The following is an 18,931-nucleotide window of genomic DNA, read 5'->3' on the forward strand; positions in this document are numbered from 1 at the left end:
CCTCTTCCGCCGCACTCCTCGAGCCCTCCTGTATCATCCCTCCCTGCGCCGACCAAGCCTCGATCTGCCTCCGGCCTGAACCGCCCGACCTCCCGGATTCGCTACCGAGCTCCACACGTCTAGACCCCCTTCCCCCTCCGATCGGGGCTTACGGCTCCATTTTTCCTGGCTCGCGTGGGGACGCCGAAGACGGCATACGTGCTCGGGAGTGTGTAGCTGAGCACATTTCCCTCCCCTTGGCTTCATACCACCTCATCCTCTTCCAAGTACTCGAGAGGCGAGGTACTGTGCCTGGTCAAGGAGACATAACCCATTCAACAGTGGAGTAAGCCGGTATCCTAGTGTCTCAAGGTTCTGGAGCTCACCAGTCACCACGGGGAAAGGCAACGGCACAGAGATACTCCGCCAAAGATGTCTGTCAACTTGTTCACAAAGTCGGTTGCGGCACCCCTGCGCCGGTGTGTGAGGCCGACGAGAACTTTTACCGCCTCTGTCGCACGCCGGTCCGCGGACGGCAGTGCCTCGGGTGCGAAGACCGCGGCCTCGAGATGGAAGGGCTCACAGGTCATGGCCGTAGCCGTTGCTGCTGGTGCTATAGGATGGGGCATCGCGGCCTTTGGTCCTCGTGACTGGCCGGGCAAGCGAGTGATGCTGTTCGACGGCTCCGCGTCGCGGCCCCGGTATGCGAGCATGCATGAGATGAAGACGGTATGTGCTCCTCTAACGAAGAAGTATCATGACTCATTTCCCCGTGCCTGCCTCGCTTTGTGATATTCCCAGCTGCTCGCGAAGCCCTTATGAGAAGTTAGCTCCTGCTCAGATCTGACTGTGCAACCTAGGCCTTGAAGGAGATCCGCCGCGAGCTGGGGGAGGAGGACATCATCTCCACTGACCCAGAGGACCTCCATGCTCACGGGTACTCGGAATGGTCGACTGCAAACCCCGAGGGCCTGCCTGTGGCGGTTGCTTACCCGAGGAACACCGAGCAGGTATCCCTGGTAGCGCGCATCTGCCACAAGTACCGCATCCCTATCATTCCTTACTCTGGAGGATCGAGCCTCGAGGGGAACTTCTCGGCGCCTTTCGGAGGCATCAGTGTTGACTTCGCCTACATGGACAAGATCGTCCAGTTCAACAAGGAGGACATGGATATTGTGGTGCAGCCCAGCATCGGGTGGCAGGACCTCAACGAGCAGCTCGCCAAGATGGGAAGTGGCCTCTTCTTCCCCATCGACCCGGGCCCGAGTGCCAAGATCGGCGGCATGATCGGCACCAACTGCTCCGGGACGAATGCCGTTCGATATGGCACCATGAAAGACTGGGTCATCAACCTGACTGTCGTGCTTTCTGACGGGACCGTGATCAAGACTCGGAAGAGGCCGCGCAAGTCGTCCGCGGGCTACAACCTCAACGGGCTGTTTGTGGGCTCCGAAGGCACACTCGGTCTCGTGACTGAAGGTACGTGAGGGTAGCAGTAGTAGCTGCCTGGCAGAAGTAAGAGAGAAACAACAGACTGACCTTCACGGGAAAAACAGCAACTCTCAAGCTCACCGTCATCCCGGAGGACTTCTCGGTGGCGGTGGTCACGTTCCCGACGATCCGGGACGCGGCCTCGGCGGCCGCCGGCGTGATGCAGGCGGGCATCCCCGTGGCCGCGATGGAGATCATGGACGAGGTGCAGATGAAGGTCGTGAACCTCGGCGGGGCCACGGCGCCGCGCGTGTGGCAGGAGGCGCCGACGCTCTTCTTCAAGTTCTCGGGCACCAAGGCCGGCGTCCGGGAGAACATCGCGCACGTGCAGAAGATCACCCAGGCCAACAGGGGCAGCCACTTTGAGTTCGCCAAGGACGCGCGGGAGCAGAAGCTGCTGTGGTCCGCGCGCAAGGAGTCGCTCTGGTCGATGCTGGCGCTGAGGAGGGACGGCGACGAAGTCTGTAAGTAGTTCTTGGAACAGGGGCCCGGTCGTGATGCCTCGAGACCGCATCGGCCTCTTTTTTTTTTGGTTTTTTTTGTTTGTTTATTTGCTAATGGCTGTCATCCAAGGGAGTACCGATGTTGCTGTGCCGTTCAGCAGGCTAGCAGACATCATCGAGGTCAGCAAGAAGGAGATGGACGACCTGGGATTGTTCGCCAGCATTCTGGGCCACGTAGGCGACGGCAACTTCCACGAGAGCATCATGTACAACCGCAAAAACGAAGGGGAGCTGGACAAGGTCGAGACGTGCGTCAAGAACATGGTGAAGCGGGCGCTCACCATGGAGGGAACGTGCACCGGAGAGCATTCCATCGGCTGGGGCAAGAAGGAGTCGCTCCTCTGGGAGGTTGGTCCGGATACCTTGGCAGTCATGGTAGGTCCTTTTCGTATCATTTCTCGACGAGTTTTGGTGCTGACACCCTGTATAGAAAGCGATCAAGGCCGCTCTGGACCCGTACTGGATTATGTAGGTTTCTCCTGGCTCAAAGCCATCTTTGTATGTGCAGCGTGGCTAACCTAGCCTGCTCCAGGAATCCGGGCAAGATATTTGACCGGCAGACGCCGGTTTGATGTGATGGTTCCGGGGAGGAGGAGAAATCTGGAGTTCTTGAAAATGTAAGGACAGAGAGCCGGCCAGATTGGGTTTGTGGAACGTCAAGGTTGTTTGGCCATTGCATTGTGGGTTCCATTCTCCATTGTTTGCATGTTGCTCCTTTTGACAGACTGCATGTGTTGAAAAGGGGAAAATCTGCATCAGGGGCATTCTTAGCATCTTTCTTGCTTCTCGTCACTCAAGAAGTCCACTTGATGTGCAATACAGCTGCGTCTACTAACTGCATTCATTTTCATCCGATCGTCTGCTTTCTCAAATTTGCTTGATAGGCTGCCACCTAAATGCTGCCACAAGCCGACAAACAAATGTTGTGATCGTTACCCTCGACCGGACAGAATCCTAGCAGATTTCTCTTCGCTGGTTCTGGTCGATTTCTTTTATCGTTTTTCCCCATCCAAAAAGTGGAAGCGCGAGGCTTCTCAAGCGCTCCTGCCTGCTCTGTCCTCTTCCCACTTCGCCTGCTGCGCGTTTCTACTCTTCACCCTTTTTGCAGCCATACTCGTGTGAAATTTTATCATCACCATAAACTCACTCTAACCCTTCCCTTTCTGCCCTCACCTACCTGGAGTACTCTACCCTGCTCACAAGTCACTGGCTGGTGGCTATTGAGATTCGACTTCTCAAAAGGTCTCCGCCGACAAATCAACGCGCTTCCCAAACACTCTTCCTTGCCTCATCTCGACGTCTCGACCACGCCCAGGGTGTCAAGGCGTCGCTATCATCCATCACAGAAGAGGCTTGTTCTCAAAAATGTCCAAAGCCATCTAGCTCATACTACACAGCAGAGGACCTTGAACATGTCACAGCCTGCTGAGAGTGCAGCCAGTGCTGCTGCAGGTCCGACGCCTCCTGCACCCGCTACGACAGGTGCTCTCCAGCCTTCCAGTTATCCTGATCAACACGTGAAGGCTGGTGGTGCGGCCCCTAGAAGACCCCCGGCATTTCGAGGCGGCATCAATCAGCATCCAAGGGGACGAACCCCAGCTGCACCACAATGGCAACAATACAGCAGCCTAAAATTGAGATTGTCCAATCTCCCCCCTGATGTGACAACGTGGGACATCCACAACTCCTTTCGAAGAAAGGTCAATGTGACTTTTATCGAACTCTTTGAGAACCGCCAAGGCGAGAGAAGCGGAACGGCGATAGTACGCATTGAGCCTCCCCCAAAGATCAACTACTGGCAGTCTGGTTTCTGGCAGATACCTCGACACGAGGCCCCCGCGGTGAAGGCCCGTGTTGAGATTGACAGACACGGGTTCAGACCCTTTGACGAGAGAGTGTTGACTCCAGTGGGCAGACGAGTCGTGGCGAAATCTGTCTTGAGCCTTTCGAGCATTCAATTCGGCCTCCTCTCCGAGCTAAATGTCATGATGAGCATGCGGACGATCCAGCCATCTGCAGCATCTGGTGCTTGCCGTCTATCCATTGACTTCAGACGCATGCGCCTGTCCCTGGAATTCTCGCTCAATTGGGCTGAGCTGGAAATTGAGGCGTATGAATTTGATGGAAGCGCCACCACCACGACACATCATTACAAAGCCGAGATCGCTTTTTCTCAGCTGAAGAAGCTCATTTGCCAGGAGCAAGAAGCGAGTGGGATCGCCTTGGTCATCCATTTGGAACACCCTCCCCTCTTCTACCGCAAGATGGACCGCATCGACTTGACACATTCTAGCGACCGCTTATCGTGGATAGATTGGGACCTTTGGCATCGACAGATCAACATCATGGCAGATCCACCATCAATGAAGAATGCGGTTGTGTCGTTAGACAAGACCCAACAGTTCATTGATATCGGCAGATGGACAACGTACCGACTTCAACTGAACAGCAAGTCTGCTGCCGAATGGCCCAGCCTGGAGCGTGACCTACGAGATTACAACATCAAGACGTCGAGCCCAAGCAGCTTTGAGGTTGTGGCTGGCAAGCAGTCTGACCTGCGCCAAACGCTGGATGGCTCGCTTCATGCAGCTGAGTCAAGCAGCTCGGCAGTAGCCTTACTGGGACAGATTGCTCACACATCACTGCGTTTTGATGTCCGATACCAACTAGAGGTCTGCCTTTCGCGCGGGATAATTCTCGAACAGAATATTGGCCAGGACTTTGTTCAGAAACTTGCACACCTCGATGCGGATCAAGCCAGGATGATGCTTGAATTCTTGACCGAACGGGGTACACGGGTGTTCAATCCATCAGAGATCTTCTCTGATATTGACGTGATCACATACTTCCCCAATGTGACGGAGTATTCGATACCGGAGTACTGTGCTCTGGTGAGGAAGGCTATTCTCACCCCAACTACGATCTACTTCACCACTCCGACTGTGGAAACGAATAACAGGGTCTTGAGAGAGTACAAAGACCTCAAGGACCGGTTTCTTCGCGTTCAGTTCGCAGATGAGCTACCAGAGGGTCGGGTCAATGCCTCCGTAGATGCGAAGAAGAACGACGAGATCTTCGTCCGCATCTTCAGATGCTTGATGAATGGTATCCGCATAGGGGACCGCCACTACAAGTTGCTCGCCTGGGGCAACTCCCAGCTTCGCGACAACGGTGCGTTCTTCTTCGCCGAGACTGACCACGTCAAGTGCGAAGACATCAGGAATTGGATGGGTGACTTTTCCCATATCAAAAACATTGCAAAATACGCGGCAAGACTCGGCCAGTGTTTCTCCACGACGCGACTGATCCCTGGATTTTCGGTCCCTCAGCTTGTGACCATTGAAGACATCACAAGGAACGGCTTTTGCTTCACAGATGGCGTGGGCAAGATCTCTACCTTCTGGGCGCGCATGGCTGCGAACCATCTACGGCTCGACTATATCCCCTCCGCATTCCAGTTCCGAATGGGTGGCTGCAAGGGTATGTTGGTAACTTGGCCAGTGGCGAAGAGGGGAGAAGTGCACATCCGTCCTTCACAGGAAAAGTTCACCGGTGCTGTTTTCAACGGCCTAGAGGTTATCCGATGCTCTTCTTTCTCGACGCCGACGCTCAATAGACAGAGCATCACCATCCTGAGCTGCTTGGGCGTTCCCGGCCACGTATTCCACCGCCTACTAGGCAAGCAGCTGTCCGGTATCAATAGCGCCATGGAGTCCGAGAAGGAAGCCGTCTTTCAGCTATCTCGTTCTGTCGATGAGCACCAGACCACATTGACTATGGCGAAGATGGTCTTGAACGGATTCATGCATGTGCACGAGCCATTTGTCTGGAGTTTGCTTCGTCTCTGGAGGTCGTGGTCGGTCAAACTCATCAAAGAAAAGGCGAGAATAGCCGTCGAAGATGGTGCCTTTCTTCTAGGCTGCGTCGATGAGACGGGTACCTTGAGAGGCCACTCGACTCAGACTGAGACGGATCAAGAGGCTCGATGTGACCCAAGTCAGCTCCCGCAAATCTTCCTTCAGGTGCCCAACCCCCTTGCCAAAGGAGAGTACAGGGTGATCAACGGCCTGTGCGTGCTGGGTCGAAACCCTTCGCTGCATCCCGGTGACATCCGTGTCGTGGAGGCGGTTGATGTACCCGAACTTCGCCATCTGAGGGATGTTGTCGTCCTGCCTAGCCAGGGCGATCGCGACGTAGCGGGAATGTGCTCAGGAGGCGATCTAGACGGCGACGACTACTTTGTCTTTTGGGACGAGGAATTGATCCCGCCCCAGACAGAGTGGAACTACCCACCTATGAATTATACGGCCCCCAAGCCCCCGGTGGTTGATCAGGTCACACTGGGTGATCTCATGAGGTTCTTCGTTATCTACATGAAGAACGACTCGCTTCCGAGAATTGCTCATGCACATCTTGCCCAAGCAGATCGACTGGATGGAGGAGCAAAGAATCCGAAATGTGAGTCACCAGTTCTGATATATATTTCATCCATATTAGCTAAACCTTGTGGGAAATAGGCCTGCAGCTCGCAGCTTTGCATTCCAAGGCGGTCGACTACGTCAAGACAGGTGACCCGGCCCAGATGCCCAAGTACCTCAACCCCAGAGACTGGCCCCATTTCATGGAGAAACGCCACAAGAAGCCTTACCACTCGGGCCGGATACTCGGCCAGCTCTATGACGAGGTGCAGACTATCGACTTCCAGCCCGCGTACGATATGCCCTTTGACGAGAGGATCCTGAAGCGCTACAAATTGGAGAATGAGATGCTGAAAGAGGCGCGGCGCATCAAGTCGAGGTACGACATGGCGATGAGGCAGCTCATGGGCCAGAGGGAGATCAAGACCGAGTTCGAGGTCTGGTCCTCGTTCATCCTGTCCAAGCCGCGGTTCGGTTCAGACTACAAGCAGTCCGAGGAGGTCAGCCGGGAGGCCTCGGCCCTCAAGGCGCGCTTCAAGGACATCTGCGTCAAGGCGGCGGGGGGCACAAGGGAGGATCCCGACAAGCTTCACCACTTTGTGGCCGCCATGTATAAGATCACACAGGAGGAGGTGCGGATCGCCATACACGAGTGCAACCGAGACAACATCAGCTCCGGCGGCAGGGTGTACAGGCGCAAGATGAACGCCAAGTCCATGCCGCTGATCAGCTTCCCGTGGATCTTCCACAAGGAGCTCGGCAAGATTGCCACGGGGTCGTCGACGGAACCGGAGCTCAAGCGTATCTCTGGAAAAATCGACAATGCTGCTACGGCCGATAGTCCGGAGAGCCTGACGGAGGACACTCCAGAAAGCCTGGGAGTGGACGAGGTGAACGAGATGGACTACGTTCGCACTGCTGGCGGAGTAGTCTTCCACCGTGGAGAGATCATCAACTTCTTCAGTCATGATTCGGACAACGAGGAGGACGATGACATTGAGAGTGTCGTGTCTGGTCAAGAAGACCAAGGAGCACGGGTCGATGTGCAAAACACAGCAGAGGTCGAAGGCTCGAGTACACCTAGTTCGGAACAGGAGGCAAAGGAAAACCAGGCCTTGGTGGATCTGTCCATTGATGAGCCTCCTGCGAGTGGTAGCCGAAATGAAGCGGCATCCGCATCGTCGGCCTCGCCGAATGTCACTGGCGAAGCTCTTGCAGAAACCGGTCTGCCTGGAGCTCTTGAGATTCAGGAGACATCCTCCCCAGTGGAGGAGACGAATGGAGTGGCCAACATGGATGGCACACAAGACGTAGCCGGCTTGGTCGCTGAAGATGTCCCTGCGTCCGATGAATCCGACGGAGATGACAGCTTTGAGATCGAACCGGAGGTCATCACCATATCGAAGGAGGAGAATGTCCTAGAGAGGGCAGCAAGGCTGTTTGGCGACTGATCTTCGGCGACTTCGAGGAGGCTAAACGCGCAATGGGGCATTTTGAGAGAGGAGATTCTGGGGAGGTGTTTGATTAGAGCCAAGGAGGGCAATTCTTAGTGTCGGATCGATCATGGGATTCTCGGCGATGGGTAGCATGGGGGCGATGTATTGGGATGGAGTCGAGAAGATGATGGGATCAAGGTGCCATAGCTCATCCAGACTTTCACCATTTCCCAAAGCCTACGGATGCTTGGCAACACGGCTTCGTTGTCAAGCCACAGGTTTGCGGTAGAGTTAATCATTTCGCAATACACAGGTCACTCCTCAAGACCCATTTCTCTCCGGCCGTGACTTGTCTTCCCTCGTGCTATGGCCGGATGAATCAGCATACACCACTGCCGGATTGGAAGAGGACATTGTTGTACATACCAGCATGCAGTCATCGCCATGTTTGTGTAGGAGCAGCATACCCGTCTCGAGGGAGACGGGAATCTCTTCCTTGGCGGAGATCCTGTCATGGGGATAGAATACCGTCTCGCCCCCTGAGCAACCCTCGGCAGCCGAGGTGAGATACAGAAGGAGGGTCCATGTCGTCTTGGCCGGCTTGTCATTGACCGTGACGGCGTTGTAGTCATCATCTGCAGAGACGGGTGTTATTCGGACAATCCTGGGGTGGTTCGACAGCAGAGAGATTTGACTGCTTACAGTGGGCAGCAAAGTATTGGCCCTTTGAGTATCTGTATACGCGGATGCGAGGGTTGAGGCCTACCGGCTCACCGCCCCATAACCGACGAGCCTCCTCGTCCTGCAACACGACATCTTTCAGGCCGGTCTGGCTCCAGAGCCTGTCTGCGAATCGGGCATCGTTGATCTCAAAGCGGTCATTGACACGCACCGCATCGCCCTTCTTGGGCTTGCCCGGCGTCGTCACCAGCGGCAGGGTCTTGAGAAACGAGACGTAGTCTCTGCAGAGCGAGCGCGGCCAGAAGTTCCTGACCACTACTATCTGGTCTTCTACCAGGGGCTCAAGCTCGAGCGACAAGCCGGGTAGGGGCAGGGGTGGCTTGAATGCGGGCCAGTTTGGTGGTGAAGAGCTTGATGACGAGGCTGGTGTCGTCGTGGTCTGTGCGCCTTGAGCACTCGTGTTGTTTGCCTTTCCCTTTCCCGGTTTTGCCATGGCTTCCGAGAGGGGACCTATCTCGAGATCGAGCAAGTTACGTAGTGCTGAGTGAGAACAGTTGAAGATATCAACGTAGTTTTGCTCCAATGACCAGCGTTTTGAAATTGCCGCCGTTTCTACAAGTATTGTTGTACTGAGATTAGTTCAAACGTGGTCCACTAAAACAAACGGCCCTGGAAATTTAGTTACGGAGTAGTGGCCGTAGGCGGGATTCGACAACCCCTGACCGCCGAGCAACCCCGGACCCACATGGCTCGAGAACTTTTGAGGAGTCCACGGACCCAAGCTTCTCTCGATCTCTCTCCCTCTCTCTCCGCATTCTCGACTCCACGTTTTTCACGAGGAGTGACTCGAGACTGATGCTCAATTGGGCCAAGCACAGACGTCATCAACAACGGTCCATCATCCCCTTCACGATAGAGAGAGACAAGTTTCATCCTTAGGTGCCTTAGTCTTACGACAAGCCACCTAGCTGCCTCTCTAGGTATTCGTCTCGCGAGAACGCCTCTCGTGCGAGGCCCAGAACCGGAGCTACTCGCCCTCCCAAAGCCCTGTTACACCATAAACCAAAAGAGACGCATCCCAAGATGGCTCCATCCTCCTCAGATTCCCAACAACCACAACCCCCGCCGGCCCAGCCGCAACTCTACGAGCCACAACAACCGCCCGCGCAACAACAACAGCAACCGCCCTCCTCCTCCTCCTCCTCCTCCTCCTCCCTCTTCTCCACCCGCACCCTCAAGCAGCTGGGCGTCTTCTTCGTCGGCGCCGGCTTCCTGACCTGGTCGACCCTCCTCGCCCGCCGCGCCGTCCGCCGCCGCACGGCGGCCGCCTACCCAAAGCTCTTCGACGAGAGCTACCTGCGGCCCGACGCGGCCCCCCGCCGCGACCCGGACGGGCCCCTCATCGCCCTCGAGGCGCTCAACCTCGCCACCCTGAGCGTCCTGAGCTGGGGCATCATGATGACGGGGGGGCTGGCCTTCGCCTTTGACGTCTCGAGCGCCGAGGAGATGCGCGCCCGCGCCCGCGCGCAGCTGCTCGGCATGGGGCCCGACGGCGACGGCTCTGGCAAGGCGCCCCAGACGGAGGAGGAGGCCGAGCGCGAGGTGCAGGAGTTCCTGGCCAAGGTCTACTTCCGCCGCAAGGACGACGACGACGGCGAGGGCGCCGGCGCCGGCGAGGCGGCCAGCGAGCTCGACAAGTGGGTGGCGCGGGTGCTCAGGCTCGAGAAGGACGAGGGCAAGAAGGAGAAGATGAGGGAGGAGTTCGCCGAGGCGAGGCAGAAGTGGAAGGACCAGTGGCACGAGGCCCAGGCCGCGGCGCGCGCGAGGGACGAGGCCGCGGCGGCGCGGGCGGACTCGCTGCGGACGGTAGGCGGCGGAGACAAGAAGGAAGCGGTCATAGACAACACGAGGAGATGAAGAATAGTACAAAGGGTGAAACGGATGCCATATACGGCGAGCGGCGCTAGAGCTCGAGCTTAGTGCCGCCTGGCATGTACATACAAAAACGAGACACATAGGTTCTCGGATGATGAGATTATTGTACCGATATTGAATGATACCACTCACACACAAGACATCTTGATGCAACGCAGCGCTCGGTTTCAACGTGCTGGAAAACATTCTATTATTAAACCCGATCCATTGTATGAGGGGGCCTGGCTTCTCGCTCTTCAAGCACCAGCATATTCTTGATGCCGCTCACTGAAGTAATGCTGTGTGAGATATACAAATCCACATCCACGCCGTCGCTCAATAAAACGGGTCCCCCTTTCTGGGGTTGGGCCCTGTTCCACCGCCTCGCAGAATATCCTTCCCACACGCTGTTTATATATATGTATGTATGTAGGGATATGTATAGAGCCCTCGGCTCCCTCCTTTCATCCATACTCATACAATCGCCGACTCGGGTGCGGACGCGGCGGCCTCTTCTCCGACGAGCTCCCCGAGGCGCCCGCTGACCCTAGTCTCGAACTGGCCCTCGAAGCTGCCGCGCCGGCCCCAGTTGGGCGGCTGGCGCTTGAGGAAGGCGCCGACGGAGCCGAGGTAGCCCTCGTGGCGGAGGAAGTAGGCCTGGCTCTTGCCTTTACTCCAGAACTTGATGGCGTAGCTCAGCGTGTTCATGGTCTGCGGATGGCCGCGGATGAAGGACCCGCCAAAGTAGATGTGCGACAGGTTGTGCAGCTGCGACTGCAGGAAGGCGATCTGGCCGATGTTGTTGGAGATGGCGTACAGCAGCGAACGCGACACGTCGGCGCTGGAGAAGCCGTCTGGCCCCGACGACGGCGACGACGACGAGGCGTGGGGTGTTGCGGCAGTGGCCGACGCAGAATGGTGGTGGTCGGGGGCCGCGCCGACGCCGTCGGGGTTCGTGGCGGCGTGGTACTCGCCCTCGTGATGCTGGTGGAGGCCGCCGCTGTCTTCTGCCTCGTCCTCGGCCTCGCGCTTCATGCGGAAGACCTTGCCAAAGGATGAGGCGATGGTGGTGCTCTTCAGCCCGATCTTACCATAGTCTGTGCCGTAGATGTCGCCCACGAGCATGTCGACCTTGGTGTTGTCGCCCCGGGAGGCGAGGTCGAGCATCTCGTCGAAGCTGCGGGCGCCCGTGAGGAGGGACAGCAGGCCCCAGAGGGTACCGCCTCCCAGCGAGGTACCGCCGACGCGCTGGTACTGCCGGGGTCCAGAGACCTTGAGCATCGAGACGCCGGAGCCGATGTTGACGAGGAGGTAGGGATAGATGTTGTCGCTCGGGGTCGCAAAGTGCATGGGGTCCGTCTCGGAGTAGGTAAAGACCTCGCGCGGGATCTCGGCGATGAAGAAGTCGAGGCCGATGATCAGGCACTCCATCTCGTCCTCGCGGAGGACGTCGACGCCGAGCCGCTCCCGGATCCTGTCGTAGTACTTGTAGGCGCCGCCACCAGTCGCCATGACCGTCATGGCGCCCGGCTTGGAGCCATTGAGGGCCTGGTGTCTATCCCGTAGACCGCGGATGAATTCTATGCAGTCGTCTATCCTGTCCGTCTCGAAGTTCATGAAGTTGAGGCGACCACCGGGTTCGGTCGAGTTTGCCTCTCTGGAAAAGTAGACGAGCTTTGCGAGAGAGCCACCGATCTGTATGAGAGAGAAGAGGGGGAAAGGTCAGCCGCAGAATATTTTTACTTCCTCCCAGGGAAATGCGGCCCAGCAGCAGGCAAACACTTACATCAATGGCTACATGCGACACGACTGCCGTATGGTTTGGCAGCCGGATGTCCTTGGTCTGGTGGTTGTCTGGCGAGCCGTTGCGGCCGCCGGGCCCAGCGGTTGGAGAGCCCGGGACCTGGTCGACGATGAATGCGCCCTTGACGTTGATGCGCACGGAGCCGGGATGGGCAATGGTGCTGTCAATCTCGGCCGTGGTGGTCGCCGTCTGGGGCCGGTCGGCGTCCGGCCTCGAGGCCGTTGACTCTGCCGGAGCCACCATGACGAGCTGGCGGTGTTTGGTCCTGGTCCTGGTCCTTTGCAGAACAGCAGGATTGGGGCTGGTGAGGTTTCCGTTGGCGGTTGTTGGTGGAGGGGGGACCTCGGTCTAGGAAGGTTTAGTAGGGCCAGAGCCACCCCTCAGCGCTCCAGATGCTGCTAGCTAGCGGTTCAGCCGCCGTTGAGTCGCGTGTGTGCGTATGGGCGATCACGGGGAACCCTCGATGCGTTTCTTGGGCTCAGGGAGGCATTGACAGTGCTGGTGATGCCCTCGCTGTTGTTTCCATGGAGCGGAACGCGCGGCAACCCTTGGCAGCCTGCGATTTTATAAAATGAAAATGTGCGGTTCCTCAGCCTGACATTCTGACATGTACGGTGTAGATATCCTCACATGCGCTACATCCGTGCAAGAACTGGGGTTTTTCTTATTTTTTCTTTATCGATAACAGCCGGCGACAAGCTTACAGGTATTTTAATCCCCGCAGTGGACGATGTGTTGAGAGGAGAGGAGGAGCCTCCCCAAAAAAGCCCCCGCCAGTTGAGAGCCAACAGCGCTGTTGCCCTTGGCCCGAGGCCGGAGTTGTGGAGTCAGCGCGGAGTCTGACAGGCGCCCGCCCACCACGTTACAGGACCAAATAGGGCATCCGCCGGTGCCGAGGCAGATTGGGCGACGCAGGGTGTTAGTCAGGCCGGATCCCATGGAGGAAGCACGGATGGCATCTCGGTACGACCCTGCTGTCAAAGAACCTGCTCGGTGTTATTCTTTCCCATGGTAGAGGTGGGAAGAAGGAGGAAGGATATGAGTGAGTGGTAAGGAAGGAACCCCTTGCAGTCTGAAGATGTACTTGCCTCGACATTCCACACCGTTGCAGAGGTGATCTGGACCGCCGTGTACGTGTAGTTCAAGCATTATCATCAAAGGGCTGGCTTCAAGTAACTGCCTTTGTAGATTATAACCCAATAAAGTCAAGAGAAAGAGGCATTGAATAAGAACTCTTCCGAATCAATAACTCCGTACATTCTCGGACCCCGTATTTTCTTTTCTAAGCATACATTCTCCGAATGCTCCTCTGTCCCACCCGGGAAACCATCTACAATGCCAGTATCAAGCCGACCTTCCAGAGGAAACAAAATCCTCCCACACAACTCTTCCCACGATACCCATCCATCAGAAGAACCCACCACCGGGAACAGGGACAAAAATAGCACACATCACCCCCGCGAACAGCAGCCCGCCCAGCACCGCCTGCACAAAGATGGTGTCCTGGATCTGCCGCAGCGCCGGCTCCCGGATCCACACCTCGCGGTCGAAGATCTTGCGCACCACGTTCCTCTCCCGGTACCGGATCACCCACGGCTCCTCCTCGTAGCTGTTGCCGCTGCCGAACGAGTCGAACGACGACGCGGCCGGCCCCTTCCGCATCTTGCCCTTCTCCGCCTCGCTGCCGCCGCCGCCGCCGCCGCCGACGCCGTCCTCGTCGTCGCTCTCAAACAGCTCCCACGGCCGCACGTGCCGGTGGTGCAAGCCGTGCAGCACGACGCACATGCCCTTGCCCGCCGCGACGAGCGTCGCCATGCCCAGCGCCCAGCCCACGGCCGCGACGGCGCGGTACCCGCGCCCCGCGCGCGACAGCGTCAGGACCAGCGCCGCCGCCGTGGCGAGCGCGACCGTCGAGGCGCCCAGCGCGCGCGCGAAGCACACACGCGCCGGGTTGCCGTTGCAGACGGACCAGCGGATGAAGTTGGGGTGCGCCTGGTGCCGCAGCGTGGCCTCAATGCCGGCGGCCGTCGTGCGCAGGGCCGACGGGTGGGTCGTGTACGCCAGGGCCGCGAGGACGGCCTTTTGGTCCCGCGAGGACAGGTTCAGCTGGCGCGGGGCGTCGTCCATGATGTACGTTGCGATCACGCGGTCGATCTCTCCCCGGAACGGCTGGATGGTGACTTGGTGACTCGGGAAGACTTTGGTCAGAAACGCTTCGTAGCAAGCCGCCCATGTCCCAAGGGTCGTGATTCTCACTTACAAGGCTGCTTGATGCCGGCCTGGGTGAAGGCCTCGCTTGCCTGCTCCCTGTATGTCCCAGTCATCCGGGAGCCGGAAAGGTACGAGTCCTGGTCTCCCCCCAGCGACCTTGGAGGCGTGCCGAAGGGATCTCCGCCCTCGGAGTGCGCAGCCGACTGCTCGCCCTTTTCGAAATCCGTGCCCTTGAAGATGGCAGCCGCGGGAGGTTGTCTCCGTAGCTTTTCGACGTGGTCCTTCTGGATCTTGGCCACGGCTTCGTCCTCCATAGCCTGCGTCCACTCCTGCGCCAGCGCGATGTCGGACGTGTCAGCCTCGGCGAAGCGCCGGACGTAGTCGCGGTACCAGAGGAAGAACTGAAGGTTCTCTGCCGACCTCTCCACGTAGATCAAGTAGTTCATGAAGTCACGAACTGTACAGGGCTGTGCCGGTCTTGCTTAGCAGAGAGGTTGTTGGAGAAGACACTGCATGGTTTCCAAGACTTACTGGGCAAGTCCCGCCGTCCATGATGCGGTTGAAGGAGAGGGCATTGGGAATGCCCGCAGACGAGCCGGATGTCATAGAGTCAGCCGACCCGGTCCTTGCACCACTGTTGTTCGACGATGCAGAAGAGGTGCTGGACGATTGGCCATTGTCTCTCACGAGCGCCGGGCGCCGGTAGTTGAGTGGCAGCAAGCCCATGGCTGCGGTTTGCTGTTTTCAGTGGGAAATGTTCCGTTCAAAAAAGAGGACACTCTGCCAGAAACAAGACGGTTGAACAGCGAATTATGCTGTTGAGCAAACGGGGTGCAGCTGATTCTGCCACTGCTGTCCTGTATGGCTACAGTACTGAGCACCCACGGGCAAGGTTTGATACGTGATACGGCGTGGGCTGTTGTAACTGAATAGAAGTATGAGATGAGAAGAAGAGGGAAGAACAAGGTCCGGAGACGGGGGAGATGCCATGTGCTCGAATATGTATTCAGCCAGCCATCTCCATCGATGTATGTAGCCCATTGCCACCGAGATTACAGGAATGGACAGGGTAGTGTAAGTGCGTCCAGGCTAGCAGTTCGAGGACCTCAACGGTCGAGTCAAACATCCCGGCGGCTTCTTGGCCGGAGGGGGGGCAACGAGAAGACGGGGCATGCTAGTCAGAAGCCGGAGCCACAGCAGGAAAGCCAGATAAGGCAACCAGCAGCACCTAACCTTTGCTGTTCCATCATAGAAGCACACAGGGAAACTCGGACTAGGGAGTCATGCGTCGAGCTCCGCCCTCCGGAAAGCTAAGAGATGTATGTCTTGGCAGAAGGGGGGCCGCGCCGCTTGCCATGAACGCCCCAAGCGGAGACACACCACTTCATCCGCGACGACCAAGATTGGAAGGCGGTTAGCTGCTTGGGAGGAGGTAGGAAAACGAACAATTGAATATGCACCTACGTGCTAGCTAGAAAGGCTATCTTCCCGCCGAGTTGACTCGTGCAAGATGAGGCAAAAGGCGCCGCCGAGGGAGCCATAGCTCCAAGCACCGGGCGCCACGCTAACACAAGCGCCGTCCCCCCGCAAGGCAAAGGCCTTCCGAAGTGGGACAGGCATCCACCGTAATGGTGGCCCAGCAGCCTACCTAGTGGAAACGAGCAAGGGCCCCGAAAGTACCTTATTGATCCGTCACATTGAAAGGAATGGATGAATGATACCTAGATAGATACATCAATGATCAAGCAATGGTCGAACAAGATACGTGTTTCCGTCCTCCCGTCGTTCCTCCGGGAAAAAAATTGGACACTTCAAAGGGCAGCTGGACCCTAGTTGATACCTAGGTAGGTACCCTTCTTGCACGATTTCCCAGCGAAGCTCTTATGAGCACTTTCTCTTTTGGCAAACAGGACAGAGCTTCTCCCAAGATTCTGCTCCGTTTTCACAGCCATGTGATGTATTATGGGCACAGAGGTTTTTTGCCATTTCAGTGAGCGGTGGCTTGAATTCGAGGTCGAGAGTGGAGATCGAACAAAGGTCTTGTCTAGTTGTCTCGACGTCGGGGTCCAGGACCGGTACGATACTGACTGGATCCATGACAAGGAGGGTCTTTTCTGGTCTCGTGTTAGGGAGGCCCGGATGTGGAGGTCGGGTGCGGTATCACACACTTGTTGGCTCGAGCTTGGTGTCGAGGTCAGGCTCGAGGACTGCGGGTGGCTGGCTGATGAAGATGAATGGAAGCCACCGAGAGAGGCAAGTCATGCAATCGAAATATGATTTGTCTGGTCGACGGTGCTGTGCTTGGTGCCGCCAAGAGGAGACGAAGCCTTTAGCGGAGGTAGGAAATGGGAATGGGAAGAGAAGACGAAAGCTTGTGGAGAGCAAAGGGGTAGTTAAAATAGGTATGATGGATGTGGTTAGGCGCCGACGAGGCTGGCTCGCTCGAGTGACGTCGGGTTTGTCGTGGATGAACCCCCAAGACAAGACCAACTTGACCCCTCACCCCATCGATCCCGGAGCAGGCACCCCTGTAGTGTCGATCAAGAAGTGAGATCAGGCCCCCACCAGCCCCAAGCCAACCTCCACTGTCTGTGCGTGTTGCAATTGTGCAATTGCACATTGGATGCAGACCTCCAGCTCATCCATTTCCGAGCCTCCTGCTTGCCACCAAACGACCTATTTTAGCGCAGCACTACTGGAGGTGGCTGCAGCAGTGCAGCTGCACCCTTTCAGCTATTGAGCCCAGCTCTGACTTGGTGCGACTCGCGAATTATCAAGGGTGGGTGACGGGATCCGAACATGTGATCCGGCCGAGTTGCCCTCTCTGTCTCTTGGGAAAAGGGAGAATTGAACGCAAACGCAGTGGGCCACGGCGTCGGCCTGGACCTACAAGTCGGCCTGGACCTACAACACAGGCGAGTTTGGCGGGGAACCGTCGACGCTGCGTGATGCTGCTCGTGTTGTCCACGGGAGGTGGTTGGACAGGTTGCCAAACCTGCCGCTGTCGTGGAACGCATCCTGGGGCTGCTTACGCTACTCGAACTACACCATCCGATCTGCACAGACGGGACGTTGGACCAGTGCTAACCTTGTTTATGCAGCGACCAACATTGTGCGCTGGTCTAATCCATCCCTCGCGTCCAGCTCTTTGCTTTTTCGTTGGCCGTTGGTTCCGTTGTCTTCCAAATGCACAAGTGCATGCACATGCATGTCTTGGGCCGTGGGTCCAACTCCAACGCTGAACGCGGGTTTAAGCTTGGAACAATGACTGCTCCTTCGAGTAGTACGGGCCATACACAGGGCTATGCCGAGCAGGAAATTACACTGTTTTCGAATAGTCTTGAACGAGGAATGGTCCTCTTCGTCTGTATCTACTTCGTAAGTGGTGTAATGGCACTTTTCTCTGCTGCCCTCCTCTTGCCTACCTGCAAAGAGCCCATTGAGGAGAAAACCCCTCAGCCGCCGACATCAAGCCCATCACAAAAAGAAGCACTCGTAAGAAGCAAATCGACGGAACTGACCTTATCATTCAGCGCCAATGCAGACCAACTTGGCGCCAGCAATGGGCGCTCCAAAACCAACCTCGACGGGCCCGTTCCGAGAGGATGGCTAGGTAGATTACCCAATGATCAATGCTTCAGAGCCACACCACTTTGCATCCTAAATACAGCCACTCGCCGTCAGCTCAGATGGAGGGAAAGTCAATCTTCATCTACCAAGTCTGGGATGTTGACCAGGGCATGATGGTTCCGCTTTGTCACACCCATCCGATCCGTACTGACCTAGAGATCGAGACCTATGGCCGAGAAATGTTCGAGGCTTGGGATAACACCAATCTGCCTGTTACGCGATCCCCGCCGGACTTGACGGCAGTGCCCGTATCGACCTGCCAATATCTTCCCCTTGACACTGAGTCCCCATGGCTCGAACTTTAATGATACCATTCGTGCTCTCCAATGTCTTGGAGAGCTTGATCGTGGTGTTGATGCCATTGTTAACAATAAGCCTGTCCTGCTTTATGTTCCAACCATCTCGTACATTGTAGATATGGTCCAATAGGACAAGAACGGTGCTTTTCAAGGACTAAAGGCCCATAAGTACTGTCGATAGTGTTTTATTGGACAGACTGTAATCAAGTCGGGCAATCTAAGTGACATTCTTGACTTTAATATTGTTATATATGGTCGATATCATCATCAAATACTAGAGATGCAGAAGGCACTCAGTCTTCAATGAATAAACGTCTCTAAGCAGGAGTATGCTATATAGTGAGGACTCAGTAATAAAGAGCCTGCACTGGTCTATGTCAGCTCTGCTCTCGACATCATCATGAGTCGTCCCCCCGACCCAGCCCATTCAGAGTATTAAGGCATGATAGAGCTGATATATAGCCTGTTTATTAACACTATTCTTGACATTAATGATAGAGCGGAGTACAGTAAGGTCCTGTGAATCTGGCCTTCTCCATCTGACTGGAAGCGTCTCTAGTCGCCA

At 56.5% G+C, this 18,931-nt stretch overlaps 5 protein-coding genes across 5 annotated transcripts; 3 read left to right on the forward strand and 2 right to left on the reverse strand.

The window, feature by feature from the left end:
* Positions 1-411: 411 nt before the first annotated feature.
* On the forward strand, positions 412-2,445 carry E0L32_005667 (uncharacterized protein; the record flags this gene model as incomplete). Its single annotated transcript, XM_031140214.1, has 5 exons — positions 412-708; positions 840-1,458; positions 1,536-1,934; positions 2,044-2,348; positions 2,404-2,445. The coding sequence occupies 5 exons, from the start codon at positions 412-414 to the stop codon at positions 2,443-2,445; spliced, it is 1,662 nt and encodes a 553-aa protein (XP_030995678.1).
* A 940-nt stretch (positions 2,446-3,385) lies between these two features.
* E0L32_005668 (uncharacterized protein) lies at positions 3,386-7,842 on the forward strand (the record flags this gene model as incomplete). The annotated part of the gene is made up of 2 exons (XM_031140215.1): positions 3,386-6,431; positions 6,491-7,842. 2 exons carry the CDS (start codon positions 3,386-3,388, stop codon positions 7,840-7,842), a joined length of 4,398 nt encoding a protein of 1,465 aa, XP_030995679.1.
* A 21-nt stretch (positions 7,843-7,863) lies between these two features.
* Positions 7,864-9,001, reverse strand: E0L32_005669 (uncharacterized protein; the record flags this gene model as incomplete). Its single annotated transcript, XM_031140216.1, has 3 exons — positions 7,864-8,064; positions 8,254-8,462; positions 8,530-9,001. 3 exons carry the CDS (start codon positions 8,999-9,001, stop codon positions 7,864-7,866), a joined length of 882 nt encoding a protein of 293 aa, XP_030995680.1.
* A 590-nt stretch (positions 9,002-9,591) lies between these two features.
* On the forward strand, positions 9,592-10,425 carry E0L32_005670 (uncharacterized protein; the record flags this gene model as incomplete). The annotated part of the gene is made up of 1 exon (XM_031140217.1): positions 9,592-10,425. One exon carries the CDS (start codon positions 9,592-9,594, stop codon positions 10,423-10,425), a length of 834 nt encoding a protein of 277 aa, XP_030995681.1.
* Positions 10,426-10,896: 471 nt separating this feature from the next.
* E0L32_005671 (uncharacterized protein) lies at positions 10,897-15,163 on the reverse strand (the record flags this gene model as incomplete). Its single annotated transcript, XM_031140218.1, has 5 exons — positions 10,897-12,117; positions 12,209-12,574; positions 13,682-14,424; positions 14,487-14,904; positions 14,969-15,163. The coding sequence occupies 5 exons, from the start codon at positions 15,161-15,163 to the stop codon at positions 10,897-10,899; spliced, it is 2,943 nt and encodes a 980-aa protein (XP_030995682.1).
* Between the last annotated feature and the right edge of the window lie 3,768 nt (positions 15,164-18,931).

Source organism: Thyridium curvatum, assembly GCF_004353045.1.
Source record: "Thyridium curvatum strain D216 chromosome Unknown NODE_30_length_408869_cov_84.441474, whole genome shotgun sequence".
NCBI classification, from domain to species: domain Eukaryota; kingdom Fungi; phylum Ascomycota; class Sordariomycetes; order Thyridiales; family Thyridiaceae; genus Thyridium; species Thyridium curvatum.